Here is a 26,654-nt window from a genome sequence, read left to right on the forward strand (position 1 = left end):
GCAAATAATAAGGATCAGGTGTGGGACGCCGGTGAGAAGAGTCGGAGATAATGAGGTCACCAGGTGGAAGGCGCGCACGTGTGGAGCTGTCAAAACATAAACACAACACAACACATGGTGAAACAAAGACAAAGCGGCCAATAAGACCGAATTCATGACAGGAATAGTGGATTGCAATAAGGTTAGTAGTATACAACCTAATAGTTAAATAATATTTGGGGTGGTGGGGGGGGGGGGTATTTGGAGGGGTGTCACTCTTGCCTGTCTTCAAAACTTGAGAGCCCTGGTCAATAGCTTACCTGGTAAAGTATGCAGTGATGCCAATTTTTTTCTATTTCTTGTACTGCTTTTTCTCATTTGTTTAACTTACCAACTTTTTAGCTGTCTGACCTCTGTTTATGGACATTTTGGATGTTTCATGTGACCAATTTGCAGATAGCATTTAAGTCATTGCTTATAGAATAACTAATCAGGAGCAAAGTCTGGCCTAAATTCCCCCATGCAGCTTTGATGTGTCTAAAAGCTAACATTACAGTAACTTTTATTTAACAGAGTAGAAATGGAAGAGGAGGATATGTCTGTCATGTTTTACTTGTTAACATCTTGGTTTCTTGACTGGTTGTTGACATAATTGTAACTCAGATGTGAGTGCAAAAATTTTGCAAACACAAGTTACAAATACTCTGTGGGCTGAGCCCCCCCTGTCTTCCAATCCTAGTGACGTCCCTGCTGAGAACGGATTCACACAAAATGCAGCTGATCACTGTGTTTATGCCAAAGAGTCAAAAGGAGAAAAGGTGATCATAATTACATGGGTTGATGATTTAATCATTGCTGCGAGCAATCATGAAAGACTGAAAGAAGTGAAAGAGATGCTTGCAGAAAAGTTTAAGATGAAAGACTTGAGTAAATTGAAACATTTTCTGGGTATTGACTTTAATCTGTCAGATGGGTGTATAAAAATGACACAGGAAAAATATACTAACAAGATACTACAGCGTTTTAATATGCAAGACTGTAGAATCAGAGAAACACCATGTGAACAGAAATTAGAGTATACTGAAAATGCTGTAAAGATGAATACTGTTCTACTGATAACATGATTGCTGATGTAATGACCAAACCTGTAACTAAGTTCAAATTAAGTAGGTTTGCAAGTGTTCTTTTTGGACATTAATATGTGTTTGACAAAAAGGTCCACATGTATTAATAAGTTCTATTTTCGTTACATAACAACTTGAGTGCAAGTGGGGGTGTTGGAATATGGTTATTGTGCCCCCAGTTGTGTATGTAATGTAATATAATGTTGTGCATGTGAGTGGTCACAAGAGGGCACCAAAGGTTTACTATTGTAAACGCGTTTGCGTATACTGTATGTCCTCTGTAAGCCACCGTAGTATTCTTCTCAGTTTTCATCAGTGTGTGTGAGAGCTGCTCCGACCTTGAGAATTATGTGTCGGCAGCCAGTTAATAAACATACTAAAAGATTAATCTCCATCCTCATCATTTACCTCCGAATGCATCGCTAGCTGCAACAGTAGCACAACTCAACACTAGTGCTTATTGATTACCTGATTTTTCATTAGACACTTTGAATAATTACTAGGATTTAATTATATTTTACTAGTTGAGAAAAATAAGTACTTATTCTTTAGTTACCAGAATAGACAATAAACAAGCTTCAGCCAGAGTACTTACTCGTTCTAAGAAGTATGACCACATAAGCCCAATTTTGGCATCTTTACACTGGCTACCAGTCAAATATCACACACAATTTAAAATACTACTAATCACCTACAAAGCCTTAAATGGTCTAGCACCCTCTTATCTTAGAGAATACAATCAGAATATAGTCCATCACGTACACTGTCGTCGCAAAATTCTGGTCTCTTAATTATCCCTAGAATATCAAAAGTGTCTAAAGGTGGTAGATCCTTTTCCTACTTATCCCTTAAGCTGTGGAATGATTTGCCAGCTGATGTCTGAGAATACGACACAGTCGATCACTTTAAGTCTAAGCTTAAGACTTTTCTCTTTAACAAAGCATTCACATAATTTGTCTAGTAACAGGACAAACCCCAAGTTCTGAGTCTCCAGCCTGTGTGCTAGAGATTGCAACAGAGCACCCAAGTTCTCCACCTGAGAGAGACAATAACAGATCACAAAAAACAATCAAGTTTTTGAAAATTTCCATGAGATTTAACACTCCTTGTTCTAAAATTGACAACAAAGACTGAATCAGATCAACCTCAAGTACATAGTTTCTGGCCTGTGTATCTAGAGACAAAGCAGATTACACCACTTTTTGAGCTTCTCGTCCAGAAAGGCAACCAACTACGTTTGTAACAAGGTGAAGCTCAGGAGAGCAAACCTTCTCTTCAAGGGACCTTCCTCTGCCAGTTCCAGATTGTTAAGGACCTTCTGCACTGGCTCCAGGACCATATCTGCGTGTTCCAGATTGATAGAATCCTCTCGGTGCTCAAGGAGATCAGTATTTCGTGGCAAGCCAACTAGGCACATTCTAAGTGAATAATTGTATGTATGAAAAGTTCCAATCAGGATTCAGGCCCCACCATAGCACAGAGACTGCACTGCTTAGAGTTATAAATGACCTCCTTTTACCTTTTAACATCTGATCATGGTGGAATCTCAGTTCTTATATTACTAGACCTTAGTACAGCCTTTCACACAATAGATCCCACAATCTTACTCAATAGACTAGAAAACTATGTTGGCATCAGCGGTCAGGCGTTAGCCTGGTTTAGATTGTATCTAACCAACCGCTATCACTTTGTTTATGTAAATAAGGAAGAGTGTCTCACCCCATGGCGTCAATATTTGACGACACTTGACCATGCGTCAATATGTTGACGCGGAGGGTATACCTTTCGCGTCATTTTTTGACGAACTGGGGACTTCAATACTATTACGTCCGTTGCATTCTCTTTCCTATTTTCTTACCATTTTCGCATCGGTTTAGGGTTAGATTTACATAATGACATCCCTACCCAAACCTAACTCTAACCCCAACGCCAGGTGACAACTGTTTAATTTCGCGTACCTAACTCTAACCCCAACGCCAGGTGACAACTGTTTAATTTCGCGTACACTGTTTAAATTTGCGTAATCTAACCCTAAACCGACGCGAAAATGGTAAGAAAATAGGAAAGAGAATGCAACGGACGTATTAGTATTGAAGTCCCCAGTTCGTCAAAAAAAGACGCGAAAGGTATACCCTCCGCGTCAACATATTGACGCATGGTCAAGTGTCGTCAAATATTGACGCCATGGGGTGAGACTGTGTAGAAGAGTCATGTCACTCCCCAGTTAAATAATGCATACCGCAGGGATAAGTTCTAGGTCCTATCCTGTTCTCGTTATATATGCTACCTCAAGGAGACATTATCAGGAAACATAACATAAGTTTTCACTGTTATGCAGATGAGACCTAGCTTTACATCTTCTCACATCCTAGCGAAACCCACCAGTTTTATAAGCTAACAGATTGTATAAGCGATATAAGTGACTGGATGGCAAATAACTTTCTTATGCTAAACTCCAATAAGACAGAGATACTTATTATTGAACCGAATCGCTCCAAACAAAATATGTAAGATTACAAGTTGCCCATAGATGGCTGCACCGTGGTGCCATCTTCCACAGTCAAGAACCTAGGTGTGATGTTTGACAGCAATCTATCTTTCGATCCAACATTTGCCGCACAGCATTCTATCATCTTAGAAATATCTCAAAAATGCAGGTTCACTCATCTTATGGACTGTCAGAGAAGGTCACAGCAACAGTCACAGACAATGGATTGAATTTTGTTAAGGCTTTCAGGTCAGTTGAATAATAGTTTACTTACTTGTACTTATTTGCAAATGTATAAGTTAATGCAGAGCTTCCCAAACTTCATTGTGGTTAGGCCCCCCAAAAATATAGCAAAAGGTCCACAGCCCCCCCTCCATATATTTATATGCATATATTTTAAATAAAGCAGATTGTCTCTTTTTACAAAATTATCAACATTTATTAACCAGTTTTTAATAATCTCATGTGAATTATGAGAACTTAGAGAAATATTTAAAAAATGATGAGTAATATTTTTATATTCTGGTATAAAATTACGTAAACATTCTTTACAAATATATTTAAATCCATAACACTAATTACTTTATACTATTTACAATTATAATGCACAGTGTGTTACAGAAGATACATAGTTCACAAACAGTTTATAAATCTATTAAAAAAAAAAACCATTTAGAAGCAATGTATCTCACATCACTATAATGGGAAAAATATTTTATATGCTTTATGTTTATAGGAATGGGAAAAATAGCATTTTAGAACAATTTAAATATTTTAATTATTTTAATATTTTGATTTAGTCTAGCCAAGGCCCCCCTGCAGTACCACACTGGGGGGCCGCGGACCATAGTTTGGGAAGCACTGAGTTAATGAAATTTTTACAAATGTAATTTTATTCTGTTTGTTAATGTTTTTACTCAACATTTGTGCTATATGCTATATGCTATTTGCTATTTCACTACCTGAAAAATATATTTTCACAAGTTGGATTCAGTAGGATTTATATCTAAATATTTTATAATCACAATTATAACAAAAATAAAATTTGAATTGAATAGTTTATATTACATTATAGTTTTTTTCTTGCACGTTTCACATTCAGGGAGTATGAGCCCAGGCCAGCAGCAGCAGCAGCAGCATCTGATTCAGAGGACGAGGGATCAGGGGAGGATGAAGAAGTGTCATTTAACGATGTACAAGAAGTACTCTCCATGGAACAAGAAGACCCAGGACACTTTACTCTCCCCCCTCACTTAAGATGTGCCTCGCACACACTTAATTTGATATCAACTGTTGATATTGAAAAATGGTTGACAGTGACAAACAAAACAATTTACAGAAGTGCCACTGCAAAGTGCTCTGCCCTCTGGACTAAGGCCAGCCGGTCTACAGTAGCTGCAGAGCTACTGGAAAGCCTTTGTGGAAAAAAGCTCTTGGTGCCTTACAGTGACGAGATGGAACTCTTTCCAAAATGCAGTTTCAAGAATAACTGAGATATCCAGACCACAGTTGACAACTTTCTGCAGTCAGTTAGGTGTACGAGCCTTTTCGGAGCGAGAGTACAAATTCCTTGTAGAGTATTGAACAGTCACAAAACCGCTTACAAAAGCATTGGACTGTTTACAAGGTGAGATAAAGTATAGGTTAATGTAAACTTGTGGCTTCTTGCCTTTCCTTTTTTTGAATGTTAAACATTTGAATCAAACAATTCATTCATTGATTCATATTCATTCATTCCAGTGGAAAATGATTGTTATTATGGCAATCTATTACCGACACTGGAGTCTCTGATGTCAAAGACCTTGGCATTGCGTCCCGGCCTCTGCGAGATGATGGCAAATCTGCCTGATGTCATAGTGCAGGCTGTGAGTGTATATTTAAGACTTATTGACTGTAACTTTGTGTGATATGAGAGAAGCCTGTCAAATGCACAATTGCACACCCCTCCACTATCACAGATGCTTCCATTATTACAGTCTTCTAAATTTCACACTGAAATAGGCTCTTAGAGAATGTAAGAATTGTATACTGGTACTGTGTTTCTGAAGACCTGGTATAGTCAATATGCCTGTTGCATCATTTACTAGAGTTGGGTCCGAGTCCACCTTTGTCGAGTACGAGTCAAGACCAAGTCCTTAAACAGTCCGAGTCCAAGTCCAAAAGGGTCCGAGTTGGACTCAAGTCCGAGTTCTTAAAGGCAGAGTCCAAGTCGAGTCCGCCCGAGTCCAGAAAGTGATTAAATTGAAAAAAGATACAAAATTTGTATTGTAAATGGTTACTTTCTATTAATACTTTAACCTTTCAACCCATTTAACCAATGGCAATATAAAATGTAATAAAAATACCTCTATTGCATCTTGTCATTGCCATTGAAAATTTTTATTCTATGTCAACTTGTTTCCTATCAAAACTGATTTCAAAGAAAAGAAAATGATATAGAGGTATCTTCTTTTTACCAGATGTCTTGCAAATAAATTCTCTATGATTTTCGTAAGCAAAACAAATTATTGCTGACTTTGAGGACATCGTGCTAGCCACGCATTGATGTGTGTGATGTGTTTGTCTGCAAGTATGATGCGAGTCGCGACTGGCTGCTGCATGCCAGTGTGTTGCAGTAAAATAACAGGAGGGTAGACGGTCCCGTACACACTGCATATTAATTCGGTTGTCACTTCACCTTTTAATGCTTAATCCTGTTCTGTACACACATACTTCAGTAATTTACGGAATTTACGTACAAAAAAGCCAGGGACCTGGCACACTGCAAGACCGCGCGCTGTGAAGCAGCCTCACAAAAGAAGCGTACAATACAAAACGCCCGGACGGAGGTTCATTGCAAAACACAATGCTGTTAGATTATTTTGGTCAAAGCTGTGAGTGATAAGCACGCGAGACGGCAGAACGTTGCTATGGTTATCTCTGTGTCAATCATCACATTTTCGGGAGTGAGTCTTGTTCCATACAGACATGAAACGAACATTTAGGGGATTCACTCCCGCATTTAAATGCGGCTGTCACTCTCGAAAGTTTGCAGTGTGTACGAGACGAGACATTAATTAATTTCTCACCTCAAGTTCATGCTGTTTTTAATGTTGCACATGACGTGGACTCGACTGTACTCGGGATATTTTCTGAGTCCAAAATGTCCAAGTCCGTGTCAAGTCCGAGTACAAATTCACCCGAGTGCGTGACAAGTATGAGTTCATTCAAAATTGGACTCGAGTCCGGACTCGAGTCCGAGTCTAAGTTCGGTTACCCCAACTCTATCATTTACATGTCAACTCCTTCCATAGGATGGTATGTTTTTACTCTTTAAGAGAAATATCTAATATTAGAAATCTCTTTCTTACAGGCCATCAAAACCCGCTTTGCTTCTGTTTTGGACAGTAGGGAGGGTCTCCTGGCTGCTGTCACTCTGCCGAAGTTCAAGATGAGATGGTTGAAGGAAAAGACCAGGAGAGAGGCCCTAAAGAATCTGCTGATAACAGAGTGTCGTGCTTCACCCCTGACTGCCCCCCACAATGAGGAGCATGAGGTCAGGCCTCTACAGATTAGTCCAGCATCCAGCAGTAGTGAGGATAACTTTTTGTGTTTGAGGAAGAGCAGGATTCAGGATCTTTTGGCCCTCACAGGGAGGTCATGGAGTACCTGAAGTCTGGGTCAGAGATGGGGGTCCTAGACAAATTCCCCAGAAATAAGAACTTATCTTTAAAATACAATACAGCACCAGAATCCAGTGCTCCAGTGGAGAGGCTATTCAGCCTGGGAAGCCTTGTTCTCACTCCAAGGAGGAACAGGTTAGGAGACAAGCGCTTTGAGAGACTCCTCCTTATGAGGTAAAACCACTACTTTGACAAATAAGCTGACACATTTAGAAGCTCATATTTTGCACCAGAAAAATGCATTACAGTAAATGCCAACTGTATTTTTCTTTTTATTTACTTTGAGCCTTCTGTATTTGCTTTAATTCATTTCAACAATCTTTAGTATGCTCAAGTACAGTTGTTTGTAGTTATTTATGCTAGACTGTGCCAGTCTGTTGTTGGCATAATAAAGACCCTAAAGAACACTCCTCCTTTGTATGTTCTCCCTTCATCTGATGCATTTCAGGCAATTATAAAGTAATTAAGAAAAAAAATTTAACTAGTAATATAACTAGTGAGAGTAATATGTTACTTTTTTGAGTAACTAGCCCCAACACTGCTATGGAAGTGAATGGGGTCCACAAATGGTTTGGTTACAAACATTTCTCAAAATATCTTCCTTTGTGTTCATCAGAACAAAGAAATGTATGTGGGTTTGTAAAAACATGAGGGTGAGTAAATGATGACAGAATTTTCATTTTTGGGTGAACTATCCCTTTAAGGAAACAGCATGGCTATGCAAAGTATTGGCTAAACCTAATGACAAATCTTTACATTCTTCCACCAACAAAATGGACATAAAACCATCAACTATTGAAATCATACTCATTTTAGAGACACTAGCATTCTAAATTAAATATCTGTGTTATGAAACTGTTCAAATACTATTAACATATGAATGAATGCATGCATTCTATAGTAAAATTTCCCTGTCATGTTTATATTTTTTACATTCAGGACAATGCCTATGGTATTTTGGAAGTGTTTTGTTTAGGGCAAAATGCATAGATTAAATTCTTAAGACAAAGTTAAACTCTGTACTTTATGCAATGCAAATTAATTCCTCAAAGTGAAGAGAGATGGGAAACATTCGGTGGGCTTCCTCTGACATTAACAGCCAATCACAGTTCTGCATCAGGAAAGCACGAACACCGTGTTCTCTCATGGAAACAATGCCCCCCTCTGCAACCTTTGTGAAGACGCAAGGGGGACAGGGACAGTCCGAAGGGCAGAACTTTGTACTGATATGCTCTTAGCTATATCGCCTTTACATGCCCGACCTTATATTGGCTGGAGGGACTGGCTCTATCTCCGTACACAAGACCTTACTGTAGTCAACTAGATGAAATGGAGAAATGTCAAATACATCTGTGCAGCTCTCTTTAGAGGGGTAACTGGCCAACAACAAAAGAGCAGCAGGTACAGCTACAACGCCTTAATGCCAACACTGCAAAGCTCTTGCAGTCATGAAAAGAAACAGGAGCAGATAATGTATTCAATGTTTTTTGTATGAGTACCTGTCGATCCCACAACCTTTGCACTGCTAACACAATACAGGATTACAGGAACACAAATTTAGGTTTCTTGGTTTTAGTCTTAAGCTCATGTTTATTTATTTATTTTATTTGAAATTACAACACATAAAAAAGTACATTTTCATGTATGGAAAGTGGAAATTAAACTTCTTTAGATTTTATCCTCAACACTAAATCATGCTACACTGGCTTCAAAATCATTATTCTAACAGATAATATTTGTGTAAAATTAACTGATTAAAAATAAAATATGCACTTTTAATAAACATATTAATACACTGAATGTGTGGTATTGTAAAACATAACAAATATAGTTCCCAAATCTTCACAATTTCTCACTCAGATTTTGGTTGTTTCTCTCTTACATTCTGGCTGTCTTTGTTTTCTACGTGAATCTCTACATGGTCATTAGCAAGTTGTATAATTTGTGTTAATGCTTGTAAAATCAGAACATCCAGGTTGTCATTTGATTCAATTTCTTCATGGTAGTTCTTCACTGGAAAGATGTGACACATCGGAAGCCCCAGTGAACTGCTGCACAATTCCATCTATAATCAAAACATAGGGACACTGAGCTCAGTGTATGAGTTTAAGGCGAGTTACTGCTTATTTTAGAGGAAAGCATAATTTACCTTCTCCTTAATTCTCTTGCTGTGGTAGATTCTCAAAAAATTGTTTTTCACCACAGGACATACTTGATCCACATTTGTCATGACAACGACCTGAGGCAACCCTGCAGTATGTCCCAAAGAATAGACTTGCATAACTAAATATATTTTCCAGATTTTTTTACATATGCCTATTTGGCAAAATGTTTTCATATTCAAAAACAACTTGTATAGACTTTAATATTGCAAAGCTTTTTCTAGCATTCTATACATATGTTTACTAAAGAAGATACACTTTCTACATTCGTCCAGTGTTTGTCATAAATGTTCCCAGTAATATATCATTTTATGTTAATTGCCTTTGCTTTAATAAAACTTTTAATGTATGAGCAACCTCAGTCTTACCAATAGTCTTGGTAATTTTCAGACGAATGTTTCTCAGCTTCTTTAAAATATCATCCTGCGCCAACTTGACCTTATCAGCTGCTAAAATATAGACCAGGCAGTAGACCTCATCAGAGAGATCTGGGTCTTTATTATAGTATGGATCTTCTGGAGATATTGGCTTTTCTGGATTAAACTAAGTTTAAGACACACAGACATTTAGTGTACATTGCCCTTTAAAAAAATTTTATCCAATAGGAAATTAAGATGATCGTTGTATTTTTCACCTCATATCCATTTTTTATGTTGCCATTTATGGCTTGGATGATATCATCCGGATGGCATCCTTTCTTATCTTCTGCTTCCAGGCCCATTACATAATTGAAGACAATGGGCAATTTTGAATTCCCAATTTTCATTTTAAATTCTCTGTACTGCTTTACAAAAAGGAACACATTAACATAAACACCAAACAAACAAGCAATTAAAACACCTGACATACAAAAATCAAACTTACTTCTCTTGTGAAACTTTCACCACCAGCAGCGGAATCACTGAACACATTGCTAGTGATTCGTCCTTGGAAGGCATTATTAACAGAGTTTATGAAACTTGATTTTCCTGAACCAGATGGACCAACCACTATCACTCTCAAGCATTTCAGATTTGTTATGGATGGTTGGATTTGTCTGATGCCAAGTATTAAAGAGTCTTTCTTTGCTTTCCTGAACAAAAGAATAAACCAAATTTAAAATGGTTTAGTTTAAATTTAAAGATAGTGGAGATTGAATACAGTATATAACATGTAAACAGCGCATTTTTACAATAAATTCATTGCCTCGTCCATTTGACAAATCAAAAAACTGTTTTTTATACTCCTAGGAGGATTTACTTTTTAGTAAAAACTTTTATTCAAAGTTAAATTTAATCGCATTCAATGTATATTTTTTACCAGTAAGTGTGTTCTCTGGGAACTTGAACATAACATTTTCATTGCTTTCATAGGCCTTAGTTATTGTAGGACATTTATACCTTACAAAAAACATTACTGGTGTGCGTCTTGAGACAAAACAATGACACTGATATATTTTTAGGGCAAGATGTTTTTCATTCAAGGCAGCTCATACACGCACTTTAGTCTGGGATAAGCTCTGTCTGGGAAACCGCCCCATAATGTTGCAGTATATAAGGCAAGTATAGTGATTATAAACTCTAACATCACATCAGGACTTATTTCCTCATATAATTTATATTACTACCATAAGAAAAACTGAACAAACCCCCAAGTCACTGCCCTCCATGGAGTTTGAAATTCTGGAGCTTCACCTGCTGTTAGAGATAAAAGGTCTTATATTAGTAATGTTGGTTCACTTGTTTAGTTATTACATGCAGCTCATAAATTGATAGTTGGCTCACCCGGGTTGGTACTCATTTTCTTAATTTCTTCTGATTTCTTCTGAAAACAAATGCAGAACTGTAGAGGAGAGTGAATGACATGAAGTTAAAGCAACCATAAATCAGTCAATTAAATAAGTCAAGAGCAGAGTCTGTGAAACACAGTACTGGTGCATAAATACTTATAACTTTGATAAGTTCACCTACATACACACACAAACAAAAAAGTTTCTATACTGTGTGAAAATCATGAATATGCACACTCTTAAAAATAAAGTTGCTACATGATGCCCTAAAAAAACATTTTTGAAGTAATTTAAAAACACAAAATAAAACTAAAGGAGTTTTATGTAAAATCCTGGTTTTTAATGCCATAAAACGATTCAATAAATTTTAATATTACATATCAAAGAGTGCTAAATGAATACTCACCAATCTGTGGTGTACGGCTAATAACAAAAAGGCACAGATTGTCTACTTATACCTGGTTTACTTTTACTTTCTGTAGTAGCAATAAGAGAACAGAAATCAATTTTGTTTCCTGTTATCCCTTTCTGATTTTTTGCTCCTTCCTAATTTTAATCACCAGTTTCTAGATTAGTTAATTATTTCTTAAGTATTTATGGCTTTGTATTTTCCCGTGTCTTTGTCTGGTATTGCTTTGACGTGTCAGTGGTAAATGCATGTTCATATTCCCCTTTAAAGTGGTAATGGTTTTTGGGCACACTTCCCCTGTGTTGTCTTGGTTCCTGTTTATTTGAATTAAGCTGCAGCTGGATCATACCACTTGCATACTCAACTCTAAATCTCCTTAAGCATACCAGCATACTAGACTAAAGAAATAGATCCAGCAGCTCTTGCAGATCCCTTAATAAACCGAAGAAAAATATTGGCTTTGAATATATTTTATATTAATGGTTCACATAAAAATCAAAAGAACATTTTTAGGTTAACTTAGTTGTACTTAATTTGTTTTAAGACTTAATTGTCTTGAATCAGCGTTGCTAACATTTAAATTATATTGACATTCCAGGTCCTTTGCACAGTCAGCATAAAGTAAATTTGCATTACATTTATGCATTTGGCAGCTGCTTTTATTGAGGCTGCTTAGAGTATATTCAAGGTTTTTTGTATCATCATGGGGCGGTTTCCAGGACAGGGCTTAGTCTATTTTTATTATCTTAAATTTGATGTTTAAGCTGCCTTAATATTAAAACATATTGCAGTGACATATCTTAACATATATTTGTTATCTCAAGGTGCACACCAGTGTTGTTTTTTGTTAGGCATGTTTTTTAAAACTACTTAAATGTGCTAATATAACTAAGGCATAGTGCTGGATTAATCTAAACCCTGTCCGTGAAACTACCCCTACAGTGTGTGTTGAATCCACACCATGCACTACTAAATAATTACGCAACAAGGCAAATGTGGCTTTCTATGAGGGTTTAGACTTTGATTCCTTATTTTATAGGTAGTCATTTTTTTTATTATCATTGCATTTGAAATTAAGTACATTTGTAAAAACAGTTGGGGAGACAGGGACACAACCTAACAATTTCATTTTTCACTCAGTCATTCAAATAATATTTCCCTGAAAAAAAAATTGAATTTGCTGAAATCTTTTAAGGTAAGTTTTTTTTCACGTAATTGAATGATCTAAATTTATAATATATGAATTAAGTTGAACTTACTTAATTGTTTTTAGTTATCTTAGCACAATTAAATTGAGTTGATCTGACTAAAAAACATGTTAAATTCACCAATGCTACTATTATCTAATCATGTTAGTTCTACTTAAATTTAGAAATATAAAGTTATTATACTACAGCAACAGCACATTAGCAAGCTTACCATAACTAACAGTCAACTTAAACAGAAGCTGATTATAGCATAAACATTCCCAGTGTAAATTCTTTCAAGTCAAGGCATTTACACTTATAAATCAAAACAACACTACATAACTGATACAACAAGACTGTTCTCATGCTAAGCAAATGCATACTTGTCTGCACAATGGTAATCATTTAAAAACCAAATAACAAAACAGAAACTTTTTCAAATACTAATATAGCAACACACTTAACATCAGTAAGTCTCCTTTTTTATTTTGTAATTAAAAATGCATAAAATAATCATTAAATAACCATTTAAAAAAATGTGATATGGATAGAAGTCAGAAAAGTAGTAAAAAAGTAAAAGAAGTAAAAAAATTCTGGGTTAATTTCACCCAGCGGCTGGGCTCATCCCTTTTAACCAAATGCTGGGTTGAAAATAACCCAACATGGATATTGTTTGAAACTGAGATGCACACATCCCTCATGTTGTTATTATGGATTAATACATATTTTTGTAAGAGCCAAAAAATTGTGACAGATAATCATAATGGTCCATCATTTCCCCTGTTATTGTATTTACAGTTATCATTTTGATTAATAGAATTTACATTGTTTTCATTTCATTGTAAATTGTTGTCATTTCGCTACAACCCAGCAAGCAATTTGGGCTAAAACCAGGCTAAATTTGGGCTGTCAGTGAAAGTCTAATAGACGTCTACCATAGCCCAAGAATAGACGATACATATAAGTTTAAAACAAATGAAAGCAAACACCTTGAACATCTGTTGACTTTGCCTGCATGTTGGAATATCATACATCTTCAAGTTATTTTGGCAAAAATGGCATGTAACCAAATTCAAGGCTATATAGGGTAGAAGTGGGTTACTCATAGCCGGTCTATATTGGGTCTATAGTTAGCCGTCATTTCAACGTCTTGGTTTTTGCTTGCTGGGAATATACTGAACCCACTGTGTAAAAAGGTCTAGCTAACAGTTGCAGGGAATTGCTGACATGTTTCAAAATAGTGTTATGTATTAGAGAACAAGTCAGTGAATAAGATAATTGGTGACACACACACTCAACTTACATTCTGAATCAGAATTTCTGATAAAAGGATATGACAAAGAAATTTCCTTTAATACATTCAAAGTACTGTTTGTCCATTATCATAATAAAAACACAAAATCATATATTTTTACAGATTTGCAAGAGATCATCTAACAGTGAGAGAAAAAGACCAAACACACAGATAGCTTGAGCTTGTGTAACAAAAACATCCATTTTATAATCAACCCTGTGTTACAGTAGTTTGTGCCCTGCTTACTCCTACAACTATCACTTTTTTGTTAGATTGTATCCTCAACACACTATCATGCTTCATAATAATTTTTCTATACGATTAGTCTATATTTGTATAAAAATAACTCTACAGATTTAAAATAATATGTGTTAATTTTATATGCATATAATGTTTTAAATTGAATGGTGTTTCAAGACACTTTAGGTCAAACTTGTAAATAATCCAGCCCATCCTCACCCCATGGCGTCAATATTTGACGCCACTTGACCATGCGTCAATATGTTACGCGGAGGGTATACCCTTCGCGTCATTTTTTGACGAACTGGGGACTTCAATACTATTGAGTCCGTTGCATTCTCTTTCCTATTTTCGTACCATTTTCTTACCATTTTCGCGTCGGTTTAGGGTTAGATTTACATAATGACATCCCTACCCAAACCTATCCCTAACCCCAATGTCAGGCGACAACTGTTTAATTTCGCGTACCTAATAGTATTGAAGTCCCCAGTTCGTCAAAAAATGACGCGAAGGGTATACCCTCCGCGTAACATATTGACGCATGGTCAAGTGGCGTCAAATATTGACGCCATGCAGCAATCACCATCACAAGTTTGTTTCAACTATCATACAAGGATAGTCATATTTCTCACTCAGATTTTGTTTGTTTCTCTCTCACATTCTGGCTGTCTTTCTTTTCTAAACGAATCTCTACATTGTCTTTAGCAAGCTGTATAATTTGCGTGAATGCTTGTAAAATCAGAATATCCATGTATTCATTTGATACAATTTCTTCATGGTAGTTCTTCACTGGAAAGATGTGACACATTGGAACACCCAATGAACTGCTGCACAATTCCATCTAAAATCAGAACAAACAAAAATTAAGAGAGAGAGAACACTTGAATAGTTTTGAATATGAGTTTAAGGGACTATTAATTTGAGAGTAAAACATAATTTACCTTCTCTTTAATTTTCTTGCTATGGTAGACCTTCCATATATTATTTTTCACCACAGGACATACTTGATCCACGTTTGTCATGACAACGACCTGAGGCAACCCTGCAGTACAGTATGTGCCGAAGAATAGAATATATAAGAAAAAATATATTTTTCTAAAGGTTTTTTTTGTTTTGTTTTAGATATGTCTATTTGGCAAGATTCATTTTCAATAACAAACTGTAAATTTAAAGGTTACAATGCCTTCTATAGCATTAGAAGTTATTTCATATATAATGTAGTAAAGATTACAATTGTCTAGTGTTTGTAATAACTTTTTTATATTTTAAAAAACGCATTTTATACTTAAACAACCTGAATTAGCTTAAAATGCAAGAAAGGTGTAAAATTACATTATAAATTACACAAATCAAAAACAAATGTTTATTGGTCTAATTGCTTTGATAAAACCGTTGAAAACCCCAGTCTTACCAAAAGTCTTACAAACTTTCAGACGAATGTTTCTCAGCTTCTTAAAAATATCATCCTGTGCCAATCTGATTTTATCAGCTGCTAAAACATAGACCAGGCAGTAGACCTCATCAGAGAGATCTGGGTCTTTATTATAGTATGGATCTTCTGGAGATATTGGCTTTTCTGGATTAAACTAAATTTAAGGCACACAGAAACTGTATTTAGTGTACCTTGCACTTTAAAATGTTTCATCAAAATTAATTATGAGGTAATTAAAATGATTGTTGTATTGTTCACCTCATATCCATATTTTAGGTTGACATTTATGGCTTGAATGATGTCATCCGGATGGTATCCTTTCTTGTCTTCTGCTTCCAAGCCCATGACATCACTGAAGACAATAGGCAATTTTGGGTTCCCAGTTTTCATTTTACATTCTCTGTACTGCTTTACAAAAACAAAACATTAACATAACAACAAACAAACCAACATGTAACAATTAAAACACATTAAAGAGATAGTTCACCCAAAAATAAAAATTCGGTCTTCATTTACTTTAAATCTCATGTTGTTCTAAACCTGTATGAGTTTTTTTTCTTCTATTGAATACAAAATAAGACATTTTGATAAATGATGGTAAGTGCAGTTGACTGTACCCATTGACTTCCATACTATTTGTTTATCCCACTATGAAAGTCAGTGGGTATCATCAGCTGTATGGTTACCAGCATTTATCAAAATACCTTTGTTTGTGTTCAAAACAAGACAGAAGCTACAGGTTTAGAACAACATAGGGAAGTAAATGATGACAGCATTTTGAGTGAACTATTCCTTTAAATGAAGATCCAGTACAAAAAACAAACTAACTTCTGTTGTGAAACTTTTACCACCACCACAGGAGTCACTCATTGCATTGCTAGTTATCCGTCCTTGGAAGGCATTGTTAACAGAGTTTATGAAACTTGATTTTCCTGAACCAGGTGGGCCAACCACTATCACCCTCAAGCATTTCAGATTTGTTATGGATGGTTGTATCTGATTAATGCCACTTATTAAAGAGACTTTACTTGGGTTCCTGAACAAAAGAGCAAACCAAACATTAACAATGGTTTGTATTCATCCTACATTTCTGTTTACTGCTGTAAAGATAATAATTTACATAGATAAAAATAACATGCAAGATAGAAATAACATGTTAATGGGCCCAAACACTATTGTGTTATTTTCACATTATCACTTTGGAAAAAATGCAACTGTATTTAAATGGGTAAATTAAACACTATTCAAAGTCTGCTGTAAGTTAAACAGTGATCAGCCCCATGAACAAACATAAAAGCAAGTTTGATCACTTGATGCCCGCAAAATATACTTTCATTGCCTTGCCATGGCAAAACAGATTGCAGTTTGGCATCTTCACTATTATTATGCCCCTGGTATAATGTTGCCCAAATTTGGTGAGAATCACATAAATCTCTTAGGAGGCCTACAGTGTATTTAATAGTTCATGGAAAAGTTTTAGCTATAGTAAAAACTTTTATTCAAAGCTAATTACATTGAATTCAATGTATATTATGCAGGTGTTCTCTAGATATTGAACCCAAAAATGTTTACTGCTTACATTATGCTCTACCAACTGAGCTATTGATGATTCTGATTAATAGTGAGATTATAAAGTCTAATAAAATCAGGCCCTTCCCATATTTTATTTTTTTAAGAGATTAGATTAAAACCATAGTTTACTACCATTTAGAAAGTTTAAATACTGAACAAACCCCCAAGTCATTGCTCTCCATGGAGTTTGAAATTCTGGAGTTTCACCTTCTGTTAGGGATTAAAGGCCTTATTTTAGTAATGTTGGTTTCACGTGGTTAGTTATTACATGCAGCTCATTAATTGATGGTTAGAGAGACTCACCGGAGTTGGAACTCATTTTTTCAACTTCTTCTGATTAAAACAAATGCAGATGTTGTCCCTACATAGAACAGAGTGAAAAAAACATGAAGTTAAACAGCACTGTCAAAGCATCCATAAATCTGTCAACAGCATACCATACCAGTACTTTTTCTTTTAAGTCTGTGAAACGTCTCGGTTACGGATGTAACCCTCGTTCCCTGAAGGAGGGAACGGAGACGTCACGTCGTGACCGACGAATTGGGAACTCGCTTAGAGAGACCAATCTGCTTCGAATACTACTAAAACGCCAATGAACTTGGCATTGAGATATTTGCATAATGCTGGCGCCGCCCCGCCAGGTGCGTATATAAGCAGCAGGTGCAAATAGGGAAATTAGCTTCTTTTTCGCTGAGAAAGCCGGAAAGTGTGACCGGCCGTAACAGCAGGTGGCAGCACCTGTGGCGACGGGACGTGACGTCTCCGTTCCCTCCTTCAGGGAACGAGGGTTACATCCGTAACCGAGACGTTCCCTTTCAGTCGGTCACTACGACGTCACGTTGTGACCGACGAATTGGGAATCCCTACCAAAACGCCACTAGGGGCTGACCTCTTCCAGTGTCTGCGTAAAAGCCCTCCGGTTCCACTTAAGGAGGAGGAGGTAGGTTTTAAGGCAGAAGGCCGGGCACTAGATGTTCCTTTAACCCCACAGAAGTGCCAGCGACTGGGAAGCGCCCTACCTGAGCGGGATAGGAACGCTGCGGAAGCCACCGCCCCTCTTAAGTGCTAATGGTGGGCGAAAGTCAACCGTAGTTGAGGAATAAAGACAGCCGTGGCTGTGTAAGCAAAGCAGTGCTCTGCTGAGGGAAACGTGGGCTAGTAGGATTAACCCCACGGAAAATACTCACAAAGGAACCCGGTGGGACGCAATGTGGAGCCCGAGCCAGACACGTAGGTTCGCGAGGATACAGCTAGTGAAAGGCTGACAGCCAATGCTCTGCAACAAAGGCTGCCAAGGCAGCGGAGGAAGAACAATTCAAACCATTACGCATTTTTGTTCTGAAGGCCTTCCATACTGACACAGTTATGAAGCATCAGTTGGAGGCTGCAAGCCGACCTGCGAGCCTGCTCTCCGTGCTCCCCCTGGTGAGGAAAGAACACGAGAGGATACAGGCTCGATACGAACACTGTAGAATCTAATGAACGTATTAGGTGTCGCCCAACCAGCAGCTCTGCAGATGTCTGTTAGTGAGGAACCACGAGCGAGAGCCCAAGATGAGGCAACACTCCGTGTGGAGTGAGCTCTCAAATTAAAGGGGCAAGGAATACCCTGAAGATTATAAGCCAGGGCGATAGTATCAACTATCCAATGAGACATCCTCTGCTTGGTGACAGCCTTCCCTTTCTGCTGGCCACCATAACAAACAAAGAGCTTGTCTGAGGTCCTGAGGCTTTGCGTGCGGTCCACGTAGAATCGCAGTGCGCGTACGGGGAACAACAAAGCCACGGTTGGGTCTGCCTCCTCCGGGGGCAGCGCTTGCAAGCTCACCACCTGATCTCTGAAAGGAGTGGTGGGAACTTTGGGCATGTAGCCTGGTCTGGGCCTCAATGTTACGCTCGAGGCAGCAGGACCAAACTGAAGGCACGAATCGTCAACAGAGAATGCATGTAAATCCCCTATTCTCTTCACTGAGGCCAATGCTAGCAGGGTCAGAGCTTTCATTGATAAAAGCTTCAGACTCGCGGACTGCAAAGGCTCGAACGGGGGGGCCTGAAGGGCTTTCAGCACCATGGACAGGTCCCAAGGAGGAATAGAAGGAGGGCGCGAGGGGTTTAGCCTACGAGCGCCTCTTAAAAATCTAATAACCAAATCATGCTGGCCAACTGATCTGCCGTTGATAAGTGAGTGATGAGCAGAAATAGCAGCGATATCAACTTTAATGGTGGAGGGTGACAGCCTACCATCTAACCTATGTTGAAGATATAAAAGCACGATGTTAATAGGGCATTCTCTGGGGTCCTCACGTTGCGAAGAGCACCAGGTGACGAAAAGGTTCCATTTAAACGCGTAAGCCCGTCTCGTGGACGGAGCTCGTGCCGCGTCGATTGTGTTAGATACCGCTTGTGGTAAATCACCTAAACCTTGCGCGCGCTCAACGACCACACATGGAGATTCCACAGGTCGGGGCGCGGGTGCCATAATGTGCCCCCTCCTTGAGAAAGAAGGTCCTTCCTCAGGGGAATCCGCCAGGGAGGGGCTGTCGCGAGGAGCATTAGTTCTGAAAACCAATTCCTGCTCGTCCAATATGGGGCGATCAGTAGAAGGCTCTCCTCGTCCTGCCTGACTTTGCACAGTGTTTGTGCAATTAAGCTCACTGGGGGGAATGCGTATTTGCGCATCCCCCGAGGCCAGCTGTATGCCAATGCGTCCACGCCGAGGCTGCCCTCGGTTAGTGAATAAAATAGGCGACAGTGGGTATCGTCCGGCGACGCAAACAGGTCTATCTGCGCACGACCGAACTTCTTCCAAATTAGCTGGACCGTCTGGGGGTAGAGTCGCCATTCGCCGGGGCGCGCAGCTCGAGAAAGCGCGTCCGCTGCTGTATTGAGCGAGCCCGGAATGTGAATGGTACGAAGGGACCTCAGATGCTTCTGACTCCAAAGGAGGAGATGACGAGCGAGATGCGACAGGTGACGGGAGCGCAAACCGCCTTGACGGTTGATATACGCAACGGTCGCAGTGTTGTCGGTGCGTACTAGTACATCCTTCCCTCGCAGCTCCGTAGCGAAGCGTACAAGTCCCAGATATACTGCCCACAACTCTCGGCAATTGATATGCCAGTGCAACCCGTGTCGGACGCATCTGTGTGTACAGCAGCATGCTGAGCGATCTGTCTCATGGACACACCGGACCTGAGAAACGCGGGGTCCGACCACGGGGGGAATGTTAGGCGACACGCAGGTGTAATAGCTACACGATGGATGCCGGCGCGCCACGCTCTCCTCGGGACTCGATCGTGAAGCCAACGCTAAAGCGGTCTCATATGGAGCAGCCCGAGCGGTGTCACAGTCGCTGCTGCTGCCATATGCCCCAGGAGCTTCTGAAATTGTTTCAGCGGGACCGCATTCTTCCCTCGAAATGAACCGAGGCAAGTCAGAATTGACTGGACGCGCTCTTCTGTCAAACGCGCCGATAAATCGATCGAGTCCAGTTCCATCCCGAGAAAAGAGATCCTCTGCGTGGGACAGAGTTTGCTCTTCTCCCAGTTGACCCGAAGACCCAAACGGGTGAGATGCCGAAGCGTTAAATCTCTGTGTTCGCAAAGCGTCCGCCGAGAATGCGCTATTATAAGCCAATTGTCGAGGTAAGCCAAAATGCGAACACCGCTCTCTCTGAGGGGTTTTAACGCCGCCTTCACTACTTTCGTGAATACACGGGGGGAGAGAGATAGCCCGAATGGTAAAACCTTGTACTGGTATGCCCGTCCCTCGAATGCAAACCGGAGAAACGGTCTGTGACGAGGGAGGATGGACACATGAAAGTACGCGTCTTTCAGGTCTATTGCCGCAAACCAATCTTGGGGGCGAATCGAATTGAATATTTGCTTCGGTGTTATCATCCTGAAGGACCTCCTCTGCAGAGATTTGTTCAGAACGCGCAAATCCAAGATCGGTCGCAACCCACCGCCTTTTTTGGGTACTATAAAGTACGGGCTGTAGAAACCCGACCTCATCTCGGTTGGAGGGACCGGCTCGATCGCGTCCTTCGCCAGCAGGACTTCGACCTCTGCACGCAGTACATGTGCATCGGACGCTTTCACCTTGGTGAAACGAATGCCCGAGAATTTGGGTGTGTGCCGGATGAATTGTATTTCGTAACCGAGGCGGATAGTGCGTAAAACCCAACGAGACGGGCTGGGAAGCTGAAGCCAAGCCCCCAGGGACCGTACGAGGGGAATTAACGGCACTACCGGGGTACCCGCGGTGGGGCGGCGGAGCGGGACAGGTGGTACTGCCGGTACGTCTGCTGAGACAGCATAAGTATCTACAGTATGTGTGTGTGTGACACTGACCTGAGCCCGCTGAGGGTGACGATCGTCTGGTCTCCTCAGCGGAGAGCACAGACTCCGATGAGGGTGCTGTTGGTCCCGTCTCCTCAGCGGAGAGCTGGGACTCCTCAGGACACCCACTGGCGATAGAGGAGAGGGAGGAAGAGCATGTGAATGCCCGCTCACATCTCTCTCGATCCTCTGAAGACCTGGAGAAGGAATAGGAATGCACTCTTTTTGTGGTTTTGTGGGTGCCGGCTGAGAAGCCGGCGGAATAGAAACAAAACGAAACCAAAGATTTCCACCCGGCCCTCTACCGGTGGAGGGAGCGATGCCGTCACCGTCTCCCGTAGAGTGATCCCATCCGAATCCAGGTCGCCCGTCTCAGGGCCGCTTCGATTTCCGTTTACCACGGGAAGCGGGTAGGGCGGGCGGGGCGGGCTGCCGACGGCTGTTCCCCCTCCGTGGCCTGGAAGATGTTCTAGTGGGGGGGTGGAGGCAGCCGCCGCAGGGCGCCCTCAGCGAGGAGCAGACGGGCCCGCCGGCGCTGGAGGGCGAGATGCAGGTCGCTTGCGCCGGGGCATGATCTGAGCGATCGCCTCCGTCTGCTTCTGGGTGGCGGAGAACTGCTGGGCAAAAGACTCCACCGACTCACCGAAGAGGCCAGCCTGGGACACTGGAGCGTCCAAGAACTTGTTCTTGTCCGCGTCCGACATGTCCGCCAGACATAGCCATAAGTGGCGTTCCTGGACCACCATCGTGGACATGGCACGACCAATCGCCTGCGCTGTCACCTTCGTAGCGCGAAGAGCCAGATCAGTGGCAGCCCGGAGCTCCGAAAGGACAGGCGAGTCGTTTCCTCCCTCGTGCAGATCCCTCAAGGCCTTCGCTTGGTGAACCTGCAGCAACGCCATTGCGTGCAGGGCTGAAGCCGCCTCTCCACATGCCTGGTGGGCAGCGCCCGTTAAACCGGAGGACTGTCTGCAGGCACGAGAGGGGAGGGTTGGGCGGTCCTTCCAAGAGGAAGCGTTAGCCGGACACAGCTGCATCGCGACCGCGCGCTCCACAGGAGGGATCTCCGTATAACCCTTAGCGGCTCTGCTGGTGAGGGAGGTGAGGGGGGAGGGCTGAAACGGCCGTAATCTGGTAGAAAACGGCGACTTCCAGGTTCTAGTCAGCTCCTCGTGCACCTTGGGGAAGAAAGGCACCGGTGGAGAGGGTTGTGACACCCGGGCAGCTCCAAAGAACCAATCATCCAGGCGGGACGGCTCGGGGCTGAGGGGGGGAACCCACTCTAGCCCTACGGTCTCCGCCGCTCGAGCGAGCATGGCCACCATCTCTGGATCGAACTCCGGCGTCCCAACCCGACCAGAGGGAGGAAGGGCGTCGGGGTCCACGTCAGGGGGAGGAGGCCCACCCTCGGATGCTGCGGCGACGGTGAACCCGGAGGGAGGCACAATGGATTCTAGAGACATCGTAGAACACGACGCTGAAGTCTCCATAGGCACATCAACCGCCTGTGGATGAGGAGGCTGAGAGCATGAGGACGAATCCCCCGACCGGCTCAGCACAGTGATGCGGAGGTCGTCCTTTGAGAGCTTCACAGCCGCACCGTGGCGGCGTTCAGCACTCGCATGACGAGGGTTGCGCTTTTCCCGGAGGAAAGACAACCGTCTCCGCAAATCCACAAGGGACATGTTCTCGCAGTGAGAACACTTACCCCCAGCGAACGCTGCCTCTGCGTGCTCGATACCCAAACACGAAAGACAACGCTTGTGACCGTCCTTCGGACCCATGTACTTGCCGCACCCAAGATCGCACGGACGAAAAGCCATCCTGAAAAGGACGCTGATGTCCGGATATACGAGAGAGTGGCTGACTTTAACAAGGCACAAAGCTCTCTCGTATCACTCTTTTAGGGAAATTCACTCAGATGCTCAGTTGATGATGCGCACAGGGAAAGGCAACGCACACACTAAACTCAAAACAATAAAACAGATGTAGAGCCGTGGAATAAGCGAAGCGTCCGCTGTGATACTGCTAGTTCAACCAACTTCAGCAATCAAATCCCAACAGAGTAAAGTAGCTTCTCAGTAGCAGATACTGCCGGCTTTCGAAGCGATAAAAAGCTAATTTCCCTATTTGCACCTGCTGCTTATATACGCACCTGGCGGGGCGGCGCCAGCATTATGCAAATATCTCAATGCCAAGTTCATTGGCGTTTTAGTAGTATTCGAAGCAGATTGGTCTCTCTAAGCGAGTTCCCAATTCGTCGGTCACGACGTGACGTCGTAGTGACCGACTGAAAGGGAACTACATATTAACGTTGCTATATCTCACGGCAAGTCATGTTATAGTCAGAAAATATTTGATTAATTTATTCGTGTTTTTGACACGATTCACTGTTTTTCGTGCCACTGAAGCACGAATATCTTTTTCGTGTCACTCAGCACGAATTTCTATAAATAGTTTTTCGTGTCTGTGGCATGACTTTCTTTATTGTGTCATTTTATTAAATTTTCTCATTGTTTTTTATATTTTTAAATCATTTTCGCTTAGGGTTAGGTTTAAATTTGGGGTTTGCGTTTGGATGTAATTTTATGCATTGGTTCTTTTCTGCTTTCAAAACTATTCTTGTTTGGAGTTGGTGTTAGAGTTGGGGTTTGGGTTAGGATGTCACAGAAAGTGATTCTAACAACAACCCCAAGCGACAATGATTTTAAAATAGGAAAAAACAATGAGAGAACAAAATATAAAATGACAATAAAGAAAGTTGTGGCACAGACACGAAAAACTATTTATAGAAATTTGTGCTGAGTGATACGAAAAAGACATTCGTGCTCCAGTGGCACGAAAAACAGCGGAAAATCATGTCAATAACATGAATATATTAATCAAATATTTTGTGACTATAACACGAATTTCTGTGAGATTGGGCTGACCAGTCATTGGAGTATTAATGTAGTAGACTAATTGATACCTGCTTACATTCTAGTGACTTTAAGCATCTTTGCAACTTCATGCCAAATTATTTTTAACCCTTCCGCCTACCCTAAACCTACCCCTAACAGTCTACTAAAACTTTATCAGAATTAGTTGACATATAGATTGTTTAAAGTGGACTATTGAATTAAAGTGTTATCCTTTTAACATCTAAAAGAAACTTTCTTTTTCAGAAACGTTTCTTTCTTGTGAAAATTTGGTACTGCAGATTATAAAAAGGTAAGAAAGAAATGATTATTAAAGATTTAACTTTATGACTAAATGTTTTTTTTTTCTAAGAACCAAAATTGTTTTTTTTCTTCTTGATTCAACTGGTATCTATCCTAGTTAAGGAGGGAAAAATTAGACAAAATTTAGATATTTAAATATGCTTTTTCAACCTGATCTCATGAATTTCCGTGGCATAGTCACAGAATTTTTTGCTAATTTTTCCGTGGCATTCTCACGGATCTCCGCATTTTTCTGTGGCCCTGCTTTTTTAATCTTTTTTTATTACATGTAATGCTAACTTGTGAGCTAGCGCAAGTATTTTTACTTTTGAATAAATTACCATACACTGTCATTTTGTGACAGGCAATTTTATTAACTTATCTCAAGTTTCTAATATGTGTGCATGATAGTTGGTTTGTTGTGCATCCCATGCAATGCATCCCATCTCACGTTATAGTAAAATCCAAGCTCTCATGCAACAATTATCACTACAATGCTACTTTTAAAGAACACACCTTGTGATCGTAAAGTGCAACATAATACATATATATATTATTGTAATTTCTTGTGTTTAGGACCAAATAACCTAGTTAAATTACATTAAATCCTGGTAATGTTTTACTGTGTAGATTCAAGTGTAACAATCTGTAGCATATAGTGAGATTCTTATTCTGTGAAACCTCTAGCAGCCTAAAATAGGACACAAACCACAAAAGTACACAGTACTAAATTACTCAATTTCAAATGTGCAAGTGTTTACATGTAAGTGTACATGTAGAATTAAGACATGCAAGTATACAGTACAAAATTAAATGCCATAAAACAATAAATTTTAATATTAAATATCAAAGACTTTAAATTAATACTCACCAATCTGTGGAGTACAGCTAGTAATAACCCAGAAGCACAAATTGTCTACTTATATCTGGTTTACTTTTACTTTCTGTAGTAATATAAAGAGAACAGAAATAAATTGGTTCCTGTTACTCCTTCCTATTTTTTCTAGATTCGATCATTATAAAGACTCTGTGTTTTCCTGTGTCTTTGTCTGGTATTGTTTTGTCGTGTCAGTGGTGAGTGTGTGTTCTACTTCCATTTTCAAGTGGTACTGTATTTGATCACACTTCTTCTGTGTTGTTTTGTTTCCACTTGGGTCCTGTTTTTTTATTAAACTGCAATTTGATCACACCACTTGCATACTCAGTTCAATGTTTCCTTGCGCATATATCATACGTTTTGGATTTCCAATCAGGGAGTAGAGTCTTTTCCTTCTCAGTTTAGTTCATGGCTTTGGATAGCAGCAGAGTCTATGTTATGCACCATGTTCTGTTTAGGACGAGCTCAGCTGGTAGAGCAATGTAAAGGTCATGGGCTTGAATCCCAGTACTGTAAGTTGCCTTGTAAGACTGTCAGGGTCTCTCTCTCTCTCTCTCTCTCTCTCTCTCTCTCTCTCTCATTTTGATCACTCCTGAGCAATGCAGACGGCTGGTCTCTCCATACAAGAGACCTCTAGAAGCTGTAATCACCAAAGGCTTTTCTACAAAGTATTAAATAAAGTGTGTTCAATACTTATTCCCTATGTCATTTCACTTTATTTATTATGCCTCAACTTGTATACTTAAATTGAAATCCCCTTACTGATAAAAATGCTGATCAATGCTGTGTCAAATACTTATTTTCCCTGCTGTAGCTAAAACCTCAAATAATAAAAAATAGTATATGCAGGACTTATGAACCATAATTAATTCCAACACAGCTAAACTAGAAACAGTTGGACATGAAGACATACTGCTTTA

At 40.2% G+C, this 26,654-nt stretch overlaps 2 protein-coding genes across 4 annotated transcripts; both read right to left on the minus strand.

The window, feature by feature from the left end:
* Positions 1-8,809: 8,809 nt before the first annotated feature.
* Positions 8,810-11,803, minus strand: LOC135727373 (interferon-induced protein 44-like). Of its 2 annotated transcripts, none has more exons than XM_065245186.2 (8): positions 11,590-11,803; positions 11,179-11,236; positions 11,043-11,091; positions 10,280-10,487; positions 10,050-10,199; positions 9,784-9,958; positions 9,403-9,503; positions 8,810-9,318 (listed from the first exon to the last, which is right to left on the minus strand). In XM_065245186.2, the coding sequence occupies exons 2-8, from the start codon at positions 11,192-11,194 to the stop codon at positions 9,106-9,108; spliced, it is 912 nt and encodes a 303-aa protein (XP_065101258.2). In that variant the 5' UTR covers positions 11,195-11,236; positions 11,590-11,803; the 3' UTR covers positions 8,810-9,105. The 2 variants fall into 2 exon arrangements, with proteins under 2 accessions (XP_065101258.2, XP_065101259.2); XM_065245187.2 differs by having other exon boundaries at positions 10,050-10,196; positions 11,590-11,798.
* Positions 11,804-13,363: 1,560 nt separating this feature from the next.
* On the minus strand, positions 13,364-26,058 carry LOC135727180 (interferon-induced protein 44-like). Of its 2 annotated transcripts, none has more exons than XM_065244936.2 (8): positions 25,729-26,058; positions 17,621-17,678; positions 17,479-17,527; positions 16,574-16,781; positions 16,004-16,153; positions 15,725-15,899; positions 15,255-15,355; positions 13,364-15,154 (listed from the first exon to the last, which is right to left on the minus strand). In XM_065244936.2, the coding sequence occupies exons 2-8, from the start codon at positions 17,634-17,636 to the stop codon at positions 14,942-14,944; spliced, it is 912 nt and encodes a 303-aa protein (XP_065101008.2). In that variant the 5' UTR covers positions 17,637-17,678; positions 25,729-26,058; the 3' UTR covers positions 13,364-14,941. The 2 variants fall into 2 exon arrangements, with proteins under 2 accessions (XP_065101008.2, XP_065101009.2); XM_065244937.2 differs by having other exon boundaries at positions 16,004-16,150; positions 25,729-25,787.
* Between the last annotated feature and the right edge of the window lie 596 nt (positions 26,059-26,654).

This window comes from Paramisgurnus dabryanus, chromosome 17 (assembly GCF_030506205.2).
Source record: "Paramisgurnus dabryanus chromosome 17, PD_genome_1.1, whole genome shotgun sequence".
NCBI classification, from domain to species: Eukaryota; Metazoa; Chordata; class Actinopteri; order Cypriniformes; family Cobitidae; genus Paramisgurnus; species Paramisgurnus dabryanus.

Excerpts from the sequence above, each read along its gene's own strand:
- LOC135727373 (XM_065245186.2), bottom strand. Across the intron at positions 10,488-11,042 it reads TGGAGGGCAGTGACTTGGGG|GAAAGCAAAGAAAGACTCTT; the intron begins GTTTGTTCAGTT and ends TCTTTTGTTCAG. Across the intron at positions 10,200-10,279 it reads GTGAAAGTTTCACAAGAGAA|CAGTACAGAGAATTTAAAAT; the intron begins GTAAGTTTGATT and ends CTTTTTGTAAAG.
- LOC135727180 (XM_065244936.2), bottom strand. Across the intron at positions 15,900-16,003 it reads ACCTAAAATATGGATATGAG|TTTAATCCAGAAAAGCCAAT; the intron begins GTGAACAATACA and ends CCTTAAATTTAG. Across the intron at positions 15,155-15,254 it reads GCAAGAAAATTAAAGAGAAG|ATGGAATTGTGCAGCAGTTC; the intron begins GTAAATTATGTT and ends TTCTGATTTTAG.